Raw genomic sequence first — 12,660 nt, 5'->3', positions numbered from 1 at the left:
TCTCTTTTTTCTTTCTCTCTTCTTTCTCTCTCCCTTTTCTCTTTCTTTCTTTCTCTCCCCCTTTCTTTCTCTCCTTTTTCTCTTTTTCTTTTTTCCTATCTCCCTTTCTCTCTCTCTCTCTCTCTCTCTCCTGTCTAGAGATTAAAGTGGCACGCCAGTTGACATAATACACCAATAAATAGCTCCCTTTTTAATCTTTCAACACTCTAAGAACAATCGTCTCGTTGAGTAAACACCATGGCAGGAACCCTTAATCCCCCAAACAGGAGATATTTTAATAAGAGCCTTCCTTTGAACAAATTAAAGGTCACGTGATAGGAAGGCGGGATTCGAACCGGCGTCCTCTTCGAGGCTCCGGTTGTGGGCGGCAGCGGCCACCTTGAAGGCCTCGCCCACTCTTCCCTCCTCAGCCTTTCCGCCCGGCCCCGCCCCTTTCCTGGCCGCCACGCCGCCGCAGCTGATTGGTCGCCTCGCCGCGTGCTTCGAGCCTATCAGCTCTCCCGCCTCGCCCTGCCGCGGGGCGGAGCCGGAACACGTGCTATGTGTTGGCAGCCGCGGATTGGCTGCCGCCGTCGCCGGCACCGGAAACGGCTTCTGAGGCGAAAGCTCGAACCGTCGCCGCAGCCGCCGCCGGGAGAGCCACGGCAGGAACGGAGATGCGGCGACCGCGCGGCGGCGCTTCTTCCTCGGCCGGGCCCGGCCCGCTGCCCCCGTCGCCCCTGCTGCTGCTCGTGCTGCTGGCCTGCAGCCCCGGCCGGTCGAAGGAGGCCGAGGCGGGCGCTGTCACCTGCGGCTCGGTGCTGAAGCTGCTCAACACGCGGCACAACGTGCGGCTCCACTCGCACGAGGTCAAGTACGGCTCCGGTGAGGAGAAATGGGCGAGGCGGAGGGAGGTGGGCCGGCAGGGGAAGCGCGGACTGCAACTCCCAGAATCCCCAGCCTGGGATAGCCGGGAACCCCTCAAGGGGAGGAAGGAAGGAAAGGGAGGGAGGGGGGAAAGAGAGAGCACGCGAAAGGGAGGGAAAGAAAAGAATGGGAGGGGTCTTTCAGGTAGACGGCTCCTGAATGGGGATGCTCTGTCGTCGTGAACGGGGGCTACCGGGGGACACGGGCCTAAGTCCTTTGTAGAGGGATGGTTGAGGGTGCCTTGCATTCAGATAGAGACCTCCTGAATGGGGAGGCTCTATTATGAATGGGGGATATCCTGAAAGATAAGTGGGGGAGTTGATGGCGCCTTGTATTAAGACAGACCAACACTAAATGGGGAGGCTCTGTTATGAATGGGGGATATCGGGAAAGATGGGTCTAAGGATCCTTTAGATGCGGGGGGGGGGAGGAATGATGGTGCCTTGCATTCAGATAGAGACCTCCTGAACGGGGAGTCTCTATTATGAATGGGGGATATCCTGAAAGTTGAGTGGAGGAACTGATGATGCCTTGTATTAAGATAGACCAATCCTGAATGGGGAGGCTGTATTATGAATGGGGGATATGGGGAAAGATGGGTCTAAAAGTCCTTTAGTTGCAGGGGGGGGGGAAGAAATGATGGTGCCTTGCATTCAGATAGAGACCTCTTGAATGGGGAGTCTCTATTATGAATGGGGGATATTGGGAAATATGGGTCTAAGAGTCCTTTAGTTGCGGGGGGGGGGATGATGGTGCCTTGCATTCAGATAGAGACCTCCTGAATAGGGAGTCTCTATTATGAATGGGGGATATCCTGAAAGATGAGTGGGGGAGTTGATGGCGCCTTGTATTAAGATAGACCAATCCTGAATGGGGAGGCTCTATTATGGATGGGGGATATCAGGAAAGATGGGTCTAAGGGTCCTTTAGATGCGAGGGAGGGGGGTAATGATGGTGCCTTGTATTCAGATAGAAACCTCTTGAGTGGGGAGTCTCTATTATGAATGGGGGATATTGAGAAAGATGGGTCTAAGAGTCCTTTAGATGCGGGGGGGGGAAAGGAATGATGGTGCCTTGCATTCAGATAGAGACCTCCTGAATAGGGAGTCTCTATTATGAATGGGGGATATCCTGAAAGATGAGTGGGGGAGCTGATGGCGTCTTGTATTAAGATAGACCAATCCTGAATGGGGAGGCTCTATTATGGATGGGGGATATCGGGAAAGATGGGTCTAAGGGTCCTTTAGATGCGGGGGGGGGGGGAGGAATGATGGTGCCTTGTATTCAGATAGAGACCTCTTGAGTGGGGAGTCTCTATTATGAATGGGGGATATTGGGAAATATGGGTCTAAGAGTCCTTTAGTTGTGGGGGGGGGGATGATGGTGCCTTGCATTCAGATAGAGACCTCCTGAACGGGGAGTCTCTATTATGAATGGGGGATATCCTGAAAGTTGAGTGGAGGAACTGATGATGCCTTGTATTAAGATAGACCAATCCTGAATGGGGAGGCTGTATTATGAATGGGGGATATGGGGAAAGATGGGTCTAAAAGTCCTTTAGTTGCAGGGGGGGGGGAAGAAATGATGGTGCCTTGCATTCAGATAGAGACCTCTTGAATGGGGAGTCTCTATTATGAATGGGGGATATTGGGAAATATGGGTCTAAGAGTCCTTTAGTTGCGGGGGGGGGGATGATGGTGCCTTGCATTCAGATAGAGACCTCCTGAATAGGGAGTCTCTATTATGAATGGGGGATATCCTGAAAGATGAGTGGGGGAGCTGATGGCGCCTTGTATTAAGATAGACCAATCCTGAATGGGGAGGCTCCATTATGGATGGGGGATATCAGGAAAGATGGGTCTAAGGGTCCTTTAGATGCGAGGGAGGGGGGTAATGATGGTGCCTTGTATTCAGATAGAAACCTCTTGAGTGGGGAGTCTCTATTATGAATGGGGGATATTGAGAAAGATGGGTCTAAGAGTCCTTTAGATGCGGGGGGGGGGGAAAGGAATGATGGTGCCTTGCATTCAGATAGAGACCTCCTGAATAGGGAGTCTCTATTATGAATGGGGGATATCCTGAAAGATGAGTGGGGGAGCTGATGGCGTCTTGTATTAAGATAGACCAATCCTGAATGGGGAGGCTCTATTATGGATGGGGGATATCGGGAAAGATGGGTCTAAGGGTCCTTTAGATGCGGGGGGGGGGGGAGGAATGATGGTGCCTTGCATTCAGATAGAGACCTCTTGAATGGGGAGTCTCTATTATGAATGGGGGATATTGGGAAATATGGGTCTAAGAGTCCTTTAGTTGCGGGGGGGGGGATGATGGTGCCTTGCATTCAGATAGAGACCTCCTGAACGGGGAGTCTCTATTATGAATGGGGGATATCCTGAAAGTTGAGTGGAGGAACTGATGACGCCTTGTATTAAGATAGACCAATCCTGAATGGGGAGGCTCTATTATGAATGGGGGATATCGGAAAAGATGGGTCTAAGAGTCTTTTAGTTGCGGGGGGGGATGATGGTGCCTTGTATTCAGATAGAGACCTCTTGAGTGGGGAGTCTCTATTATGAATGGGGGATATTGGGAAATATGGGTCTAAGAGTCCTTTAGTTGCGGGGGGGGGGGATGATGGTGCCTTGCATTCAGATAGAGACCTCCTGAACGGGGAGTCTCTATTATGAATGGGGGATATCCTGAAAGTTGAGTGGAGGAACTGATGACGCCTTGTATTAAGATAGACCAATCCTGAATGGGGAGGCTCTATTATGAATGGGGGATATCGGAAAAGATGGGTCTAAGAGTCTTTTAGTTGCGGGGGGGGGGGATGATGGTACCTTGTATTCAGATAGAGACCTCTTGAGTGGGGAGTCTCTATTATGAATGGGGGATATTGGGAAATATGGGTCTAAGAGATCTTTAGTTGCGGGGGGGAGGAATGATGGTGCCTTGCATTCAGATAAAGACCTCCTGAACGGAAAAGATGGGTCTAAGAGTCCTTTAGTTGCAGGGGGTTGCCTCTTGGCTTTTGCCAAACAGTCCATATAGGATTTATCGAAGAAGGGCAGCCGTGTGTCTTTTCTCCGTGAATGAACTCAAGAGAAACCAGTAGCTGCAGTAGCTGGGTGCTATGCTTAACATTGTGTGTGTGTGTGTGTGTGTCTGTGTAGTGTACAAAATGGGCTTTAAATAGGGTTGGAGGGAGTTTGCTTTGTTCGAACTCTGGAAAGCTAATAAACGTCATTATTATTATGCTTATTATTGCTATGGCTACCAGTTTGTTCCTAGTGGTCCAGACAGTTTCTGGATAAAGAGGAGGAAAAAAAATAAACAATGTCCTCTGTCAGTTCTCTAGCTTCGGCTCTGTAGATTGCTTCTGGCTATGAGGTTTCCACGTCAACTTCTAAGAAATCAGTGCAGTCAGACTCAGACCAGAATTGCCATCCAAGTGAGTGCCCCCCCCTTTTTTTGAGTGATTAGCAGAATATTCTAGGGTAAAGTCCCTTGTCTGTCATTGAAAGTTAGTTTGCTTCTGTATTGTTTATTTTCCACATGTACATTTGGAGACCTTATTGAAGTTTCCCAGAGCTGTCAACGTGAAAAGTAAACAGTAAAAACCTTGTACAGAGAGATTTCATTTTGCGCTCTTCCGTATTCGCCATTGATGGATCAGGAAAAAGGAGACAGGAAAGTAGTGCAACATAATTATTGTGTTTTCTGCCCATTCTTCTTGGGAACGTATAATATCAGCACAACAATTCACTGATGAGCGGGGAACTGTTTTGTTACTAGGTAGTGGTCAGCAGTCAGTGACTGGAGTCGAAGGATCGGATGATGCGAACAGCTATTGGCGGATCAGGGGCAAAATTGATGGATCCTGCCAAAGAGGTGTACCAGTAAAATGTGGGCAGGCAGTCCGACTTACTCATGTCAACACAGGGAAGAATCTGCACACCCACCACTTCCCATCACCACTCTCCAACAACCAGGTAAAGCTGGAGTGTATTTGATATATTTCAGCTGCAGGGATACATTTCAATCTAATTGATTCTACTACTGGAGCTTTAGGAAGAATGCCTATCTGGTTGAAATGTCAATTATGCTTTTTAACTTGTTATCTGCCATTTGATACTATAGATATACAGCAGCGGCCCCAAAATCTTTGGAGCACCAGGGACTGGTTCCGTGGAGAGGTTTTTCCGTGGACCGGAGGGAACGTGATTTCTCATACTGCCTGCATTCTGCGAAGGGGGCTTTGCTTGTTTGCGTCACCTAGTGCCAGTTGGGGACCCCAATATACAGCATAACTCTATACCAATTTAAGAAAGATGTCTTGCTGTGCTTATTTTTTTCTTTTGACGAGACGATGCCCTGAATTTTGTGAATTTTTTAATGAATTTATAACACATAAACGAACAGTTTTTGACAGTTATAATATTAAATCCTTAAAGTTGGTTTGAGGCATTCCGTTCGTTTCTTACTATGCAAAAATACATTTCCAGCATAATTTGTACTCAGACATATATACACAAAGGGCAAGATAACTCTAATTCTGCTTAATGATAAAAGACTGCTTTGTAAAAAGCAGAGTCTAATGCCATTTTTTTTTTTCTACAGTACAAATTGTGACCTTTTTTTTTGGTCAGGCCCAAACAACCGGGCCCACACAGGCAGAGTTCAAATTGTTGCCTATAATACAGGAATCTCCCCAGTCTATCAACCTTCTCTAGGGAACAATTAGATAAGGCTTCAAGGACCTGGGGGGGCGTGTCAGTCTTTTCCAGTCTGCTTGAGTTCTCCTTGCTACTATCAATACAAGTAACAACCCTGGAAAATATATATATATATATATATATATATATATATATATATATATATATATATATATATAAAAATAAAAAACAAGAAGAAGTGTGAGTGATAACTCCGTACCTCTGTAATTAACATTCTAGTTGACATTGGTGTGAGTGGTTTGTTAATGATGCCATACAGGGTGTACAATGCCGTTTAGACTATCAAAGTGTTTCATAGCTATTTGTAACTGATAAAACAATCTGATCATTTCTACTAGGAAGTTAAATTTACTGAAGCTGCTACAGGGCTGAGGGAAAGTACTTTATCTAAAACACCATGGGAGGCCCCATTAACATTTTTGTTCTCAGTTTCTGTTTGTTTTTTGTAGACATTAGGTACAAACCTCTGATGCCTTAAAAAGGATAAAGTTGCTCTAGAAAATATTGACTTAAGTCACAGTGCACTAAAGCAGAGCCAAGTGTATGTACTCGTGACTTAAAAGCACTTGCAATTTATGCTCCAGCAAGTCACAGTATACATGTAATTTGAATCGTATCATTATTTCAAAGCTAATAAAGTCCTTGTCCCAATTTATCATTTCTCACCTGGGCTGCCGTCTTTCAGTTTTACAGGCTAAACTGCAGTTTACAAACCACAGGAAACTGTGTTCATGCTGCAGGCTAAACCAACACAATTTAGCTCAGGGTTTCCTAACTTTAGATCTGCGGGCTTCAATTCCCATCTTGCTGTCTGGGGAATTCTGGGAGTTGAAATCCACAAATCATAAATCTGGCCAGGCTAAGCTGACGGTCTTGTGCATCCAGGATCTTAAGCCATCATTTGGAGATTTTGTCTTGTAGTTTGCAGACTCTGGCTTACGATTCAGCTTATGATGTAAACCCGGCTTAAATCACAACCACAAAGATGCGTCTTTACAGCCTTCTTTTTTTCTCCCACCCCATTTCTGCATCTGACAGGAAGTAAGTGCCTTTGGTGACGACGGTGAAGGGGACGATTTAGACGTGTGGATGGTGCAGTGCAGCGGAACACACTGGGAGCGAGACGAGGCGGTGCGCTTCAAGCACGTGGGGACTGATGTGTTCCTTTCCGTGACGGGGGAACAATATGGGCACCCTATCAGGGGCCAGCGGGAAGTTCACGGGATGCATTCCGCTAATCACCACAACTACTGGAAAGCCACGGAAGGGGTTTTCATTAAGCCCAGTTCGGACTCCACGAAGCATGACGAACATGAGGAACTCTGAATATGTGAAGGGGCCCCGGGGAGCACATCCTCCTGCGTAAATTCCCCTGCCACAAAGCATGGAGACAGACCTCTTTGGAGGACAGGCTTAATTCCGAATGATCTAAATCCATCGGGTTCCTTTTCCGTAGCCACTTCCTCTCCCTATCTCCTTCGTTTGCTGCCGGCCCTCTCTCCTTTTTTTCCCCCTGAAGGAAGTGATTTGCTGTGTATATTCTTAATTCCGAGGTGCAATAAAACGTAACTTTTATAATTCCTTCTCTTTAAATCATCTCGGGAATTGTGTCCCTCCCTTGCGGATGCTGCATTCCTGATCTTATTAGGTCATCCAATTTGTCTGCCCTTTTTGAAAAGCTTGTGGCAGGGGAAGACCGGGAAAAGATGGGTAGAAAATATATTATATTATATATATATAATATAAGCAATACTGTATATGCCGGCGTATTAGGCGACCCGGCGTATAAGACGACCCCCGTCTTTATAGCCGGGCCGCATTCCTAGAACGTCATCTTATACGCTGGAAACTACCAGTATTTCCAGTGTATAAGACGACTCGGCGTATAAGACGACCCCCGTCTTTGGCGCCGATTTCAGCGCTCGTAGAAGTCATCTTATACGCCGGCATTTACGGTACTTTAGATCACCCGCAGCTTTCTGCTGCTCTCATCCCCTCCAATCCATCTGGGACTTTACACAACCTTTCAGTGGGAAATTGGCAACCTGCTGGTTTTTTTTTCTTCTAATAAGAAACAGTTGCTTAAAGAAAAGGAATTAAGCTTTCCCCAAAATGCTTTAAGGAAATCCAGAACAAGCCACGGAAGGACAAGTGAAATGCTGGGATGTCGCACCCTCTTTTGTGTTATTCCATTCTGGTGTGTGTAGAAATTTCAGCCTAGCGCAGTGGGAATTAGCAATTCAAAGCTACAGCAAATCATTCAAAATCTACTCTTGCCTTCCAGGACCGCCAAGTGAACTCAGAACAGTAGGAAGAAGAAACTTTTTAAAAGAGTTTTAATTCTGGAGCCCGGATTTCTAAAGTCTCTGATTTATTTGCTCAGCAATCAACATTTGGCTGAGAAGTTTCTACCAAATCTAACCAAGTGGTAAATTAAGGATTAAGTGTCCAGAAATCTGAGCTTCATTATCCAGCCTAGGTGTGACGCTTAACATTGTCTCTCTTGCCTTGATTTCCTGTGGGTTTTTTTTTTTCATTCCAGTTGTCAATTGACGTTCTTCTCATCATCAACATTGCTCTGATTTTTCCCCCTCTAAGGACTTCCGTACATCTGCAAATCCATCCTCAAATCTTGTACCTTCCTTGTAAGGGGAGGATGCATTTGAGGGGGAGACATCAAGACCGCATAAAGTGAAAGTGCATTAGATTATTCCTAAGCATAAATATTCAAGGGCTGCTGACTTCTTCCTGATCATGTCCCCTTGGCAGAAATTTACTCCAGCAGTGAAATCACAATTCAGGCCACAGATGGGAGCCCGCCCCACGCCTGGAGCTTTTTAAATGAAAGTCGCAGTGTCTTACTGCTGTTTGACTCGCCAAATACACATCTTTGTGGTGAAATTCCCCTGGCAAACAGTAAATTTGGCAGAAAAACCTCCTTCCAGGTTTTCTTATAAAAATACTCGATCAATCTTTACCATTTGTTCTCAGGGTGAATTTTGAGGGCCAGCGTGGAAGATCATTTCCTGGATAGGTAGACCTCGACTTTAAAACCCATTTCTTTAGTGGCCGAAGTTAACAACGGCACTGGAAAATTGACTGAGGACTGATTTTCAAATTTAACAACCATCGCATTGCAGTCGTGCGATCAAAATTCAGACACTTGCAACTGGTTCTGATTGATGACCGTTGCAGTGTCCCAGGGTCAGGCGATCACCTTTTTGCGACCTTATGACAAACAAAAGTCCGCGGCAAAGCTAAATTTGCTTAATGATCGGGGTTTCCCTGCCTGAGCAGGGGGTTGTTCTAGAAGACCTCCAACTCCTGTTATTCTGATTGCATGATTCGCTTATCCACTGGACTGAATCACTTAAGTGCAGCAAAACAGGTCGTAAAATGGGGCAAAACTCGCTTAACCACTGCCCTGGTTAGCAATGGAAAATTTTAGTCGTAAGTCGAGGACTACCTGTTGGGTTGTGACTTCCGCAAGGCTGTAAGGATCCTTGTGCTGGATTATTTGGAGCAAAGCTCTGGAATTGGACGGTGCTTTTGAGAAAATCTTGGGGAACCAGCCGCCAAAAGATTCGTAACTTCTATTTAGACATGCCTGGTTTGATACTCAAAACTTGTATCAACCCAGTGAAGCCAAATTATTTTCATTTATAATATTTATCTGCCACCCATCTCACTGAAATTACAAAATTACAAAGGATGAAGTCTAAAAACAAAACAAAAAAACCTCACAGGCTCCAGGAGCGGAAGTGGTGCCTTAATATGCATTAAAAAAAAAAAAGATAACCAATCTATTACTCCCCTCCTCAACCTTCCAACTAGCATGACTACTAATGTAAGAATTCATTTTTTCTTCCCCCAACCCATTGGGAGGGAGGGAGGAGGAAAAATGAAATTGGATAATAGCCAAAAAAGCCAAGAGATGTTGCAGGTGCAGGAGTGGCCATCCAGCCTGACTTTGAAAAGTTCACGCGGAGGGATTAACAGGCATCCATTGAGGAGGACGACCTGATTTTGCACCGCACAGCTGAGGCCCACCAGAGCTTTGCCTTCCACCACTCCAGCTTCTTTGGGCTTCCGTTTCTCATTTCTGGGATCAGGAAGACACGTCAGAAGCTTCTGGAGACACCATCTGAGGTCGGGTTCCTGCTTTAAAGTTGCAAACCCCACCGGGAGAACTGCGAACGTTTCTGTTGCCTCCGGGACACCTATCTAAGATGGACTTAGAATACTGACAGGGCCACAATTGAGCCCAACACTTCCGTTGCTATACAAAGCAGTTGTTAAGTGGATTGTGCCCCATTTTATGACCTTTACTGCAGGTGTTAAGGGAGTCATGCGGTCATTAAGTAAATCTGGCTCCCCCCGTTAACTTTGCTTGTTGCGAGCCTGCTGGGAAGATTACAGAAGGTGATCAGTGGACCCCATGACAATGCAACAGTCAAATGCATGGCAGTTGCCAAGCACCCAAATTTTGATCATGTCATCCTGGGGATGCTGTTGTAACTTTGAATAGTAACTGAATGGTTGTAAGCCAAAGACTACACGTATGAGAAGAGAAAGGAGTATAGAGGGGGGAAGAAGAAGAAGAAGAAGAAGAAGAAGAAGAAGAAGAAGTTGTTTATATCCGGTTTGAGGAGGAGGAGGAGGAGAAAAAGGAGGAGGAAGAGGAAAAGAAGAAGGAGAAGAAGAAGGGGGTCCTTGATGCTCTCGGAGCTCGGTCTGCTTCTGGAGCCTGTAGCACTACTTTCTTTAAGAATGAATACAAGGCATAAAATCTATTCAGGAAACGCTGCCGTGCATGCTATACTATCCTCTGTTGTGCAAATGCAACAGGAAAATCCCATGTCTATACCCTATACCCTATCACCCCCCCCCCCGGATACGCAGTCATCTACTTTAAAAGAAATTACATGCACAAAAAAAGAAACAGAAATACAAACAGTGTTTCGTTGTAATGTTGCCTTTTACCCTAAATTTGTTAGGTCTCATTGCTATCTTGTCTTTTATACTCTGATGCAGCCTTGCAACTAATCAATAATGTACCATTACTATTACACAAAGCAAAAGGACACAGTTGCAGATTTGGGTATCTGTGTACTTCAAATATACATTTCTTGTTTGTTTTTAAATGAAAGATTTTAGAGCCCAAATCACCCATTTTAGCAAAAATGGAGCAAGATAGTAGCCATAAAGCACATCTTTTCTTCAAGTATACGAATCAAAATAAACTTAATATAATAAACATATCAAAGAAAGGGCACCTGGCTGGAGGCCCATTGCTTTGATTGTCTAGAACTACATATATCTTGAAGCTTGGTTTCTGTGGCCCTTTGGATGCTCTCTTAACTAGGCAGATTTTTGAACAAGACCTGCTGCATCTTTGCACACTTCCGTACGCCATGAGGCGACTACTGCTGTGTTTGAACCAGTGTTCCCCAGCTCCCCACCACGCTCGTTGGCTTGGATGGTTCAAGGAGCTAGTCCGGGAAGTAGCGCTGTGTTGTGGTCTGTGCTGTCACACTCTTACAGTCCCTGGCAAAATGTGTCATGGATGAGCAGCACCCGAAGCAGATGCGATTTCTCTTTTAGGAGAGCAGTCTTCCAGAGCAGGGATCCCCAACTTCTGGTCTATGGACCAGTACCGGGCCACGGCATGCCAGCAACTGGGCCACACAAAAAAGCAAAGCCCTATCTGTGGGATGCAGGCAGCACACAAAACCACGCACTCTCCGGTCTGCAGAAAAACCTCTCTCCACAGAATCGGTCCCTGATGTCCAAAAAGTTGGGGACCTCTGCTGTACAGACTTCTCCCTGAAGGTCCTGCATTTCAGAAGAGGATGCAGCTTCCTGCGTAGAGGACACTGCTTACTGGGGTTAGTCGTTTTATGCACGGCCATCGACAAACTGGTTTTGTCTGAGGTTGGGTGGTGTGCCCTGCTCCAGTATGAAGGCAAAACTGGGATCAGTCCCCATCTTTGCTTGCTCCGTGACAAAGCTTACAAGCACTCTTGGTGGGAATGGCAGCTTGAATTTTGTCTTTTGTTCGAACCGGCATGTAACCCACTTCTGTTGTAGGTCATGAGGGAGCTTCACGACTGGGTGTAATCCCCCCCCACCCCCCACCCCACCCCGGCCGTGTCCAGGAAAAGAGAGGTCTTGCCCATCACTCCTTGCTTTGGCAGATTGTGGTCCTTGCAAGAAATCACTTAGTTCTCTGAGCTTGTGGTACCCTCTGGTGGATATTTCAGGAAAATCCTCCATTCTCTTTAAAAGGGCACTCTCAATTGCCTCTGCCGAGCCATAACGCTCCTCTAATCTGTCCCAGATCATCTGAAGACCAGTTTCTGGGTCTTTTATGTAAATGTTCCTGATCCTCCTGGCGTGCTCAGCAGAGTTTTTCCCAAGACATTGATCTAAGACAGGGGTCTTCAAACTTGGCTGGCTGAGGAATTCTGGGAGTTGAAGTCCACAAGTCATCAAAGGGCCAAGTTCGAAGACCTCTGGTCTAATATATCAACTCCTCAGCGCATGATAGGTCTCTCCTAGGTGCATTAGGCTAGACCCCTTATTGCATTTTGGAAGAAAGATTGCCAGATTCTGTCGTTTCCTGGATGATCATCAAACTTTCCAAAGTCCTTTGGTGATGGGCTCATGTCTAGCAAGGAACTTGGCCAAGTAAATGATGGCTTGATTTGCGCGTGGCTAAGGGGGTGATGCACTGCTATAGCCTGAGTGTGGTGTGTGCGATCATATCTGCCAGGTGGTTCTGCTTTAGGCCAGCCTGTGTCGCACGGTTGAGTGGAGGGAGTAACCTGTCGCTGGTATGGTTACTGAGACTTGCGGTGTGTAGAGAAGTGGGCGTCTTTTGTTTCATACATTGGGACTTTTTCTTCTTGTAATACTGAGTTGCTTCGTATTGGTAAGAATTCTCTTGTCTGCTGCGATGGGATTCTGGGTTGACTTCCTGCTTCGATATCGGTGGTGTGCAGATGACTTTTATGAT

At 46.2% G+C, this 12,660-nt stretch overlaps 1 protein-coding gene across 1 annotated transcript; it reads left to right on the top strand.

Moving 5' to 3' along the window:
• Nucleotides 1-575: 575 nt before the first annotated feature.
• Nucleotides 576-7,223, top strand: SDF2L1 (stromal cell derived factor 2 like 1). The gene is made up of 3 exons (XM_039332293.1): nt 576-864; nt 4,702-4,898; nt 6,681-7,223. Exons 1-3 carry the CDS (start codon nt 657-659, stop codon nt 6,966-6,968), a joined length of 693 nt encoding a protein of 230 aa, XP_039188227.1. The 5' UTR covers nt 576-656; the 3' UTR covers nt 6,969-7,223.
• Nucleotides 7,224-12,660: the final 5,437 nt, after the last annotated feature.

Source organism: Crotalus tigris, unplaced genomic scaffold (assembly GCF_016545835.1).
Source record: "Crotalus tigris isolate CLP2741 ecotype Arizona unplaced genomic scaffold, ASM1654583v1 scf7180000024461.2689607, whole genome shotgun sequence".
In the NCBI taxonomy this organism is placed as follows: Eukaryota; Metazoa; Chordata; class Lepidosauria; order Squamata; family Viperidae; genus Crotalus; species Crotalus tigris.
Note: the sequence above shows the minus strand (reverse complement) of the source record. Positions and strands in the feature narration are given on the sequence as shown.

Excerpts from the sequence above, each read along its gene's own strand:
- SDF2L1 (XM_039332293.1), top strand. The coding sequence starts at position 657 with ATGCGGCGACCGCGCGGCGGCGCTTCTTCCTCGGCCGGGCCCGGCCCG. Across the intron at positions 865-4,701 it reads CGAGGTCAAGTACGGCTCCG|GTAGTGGTCAGCAGTCAGTG; the intron begins GTGAGGAGAAAT and ends TTTTGTTACTAG. Across the intron at positions 4,899-6,680 it reads CACCACTCTCCAACAACCAG|GAAGTAAGTGCCTTTGGTGA; the intron begins GTAAAGCTGGAG and ends TGCATCTGACAG.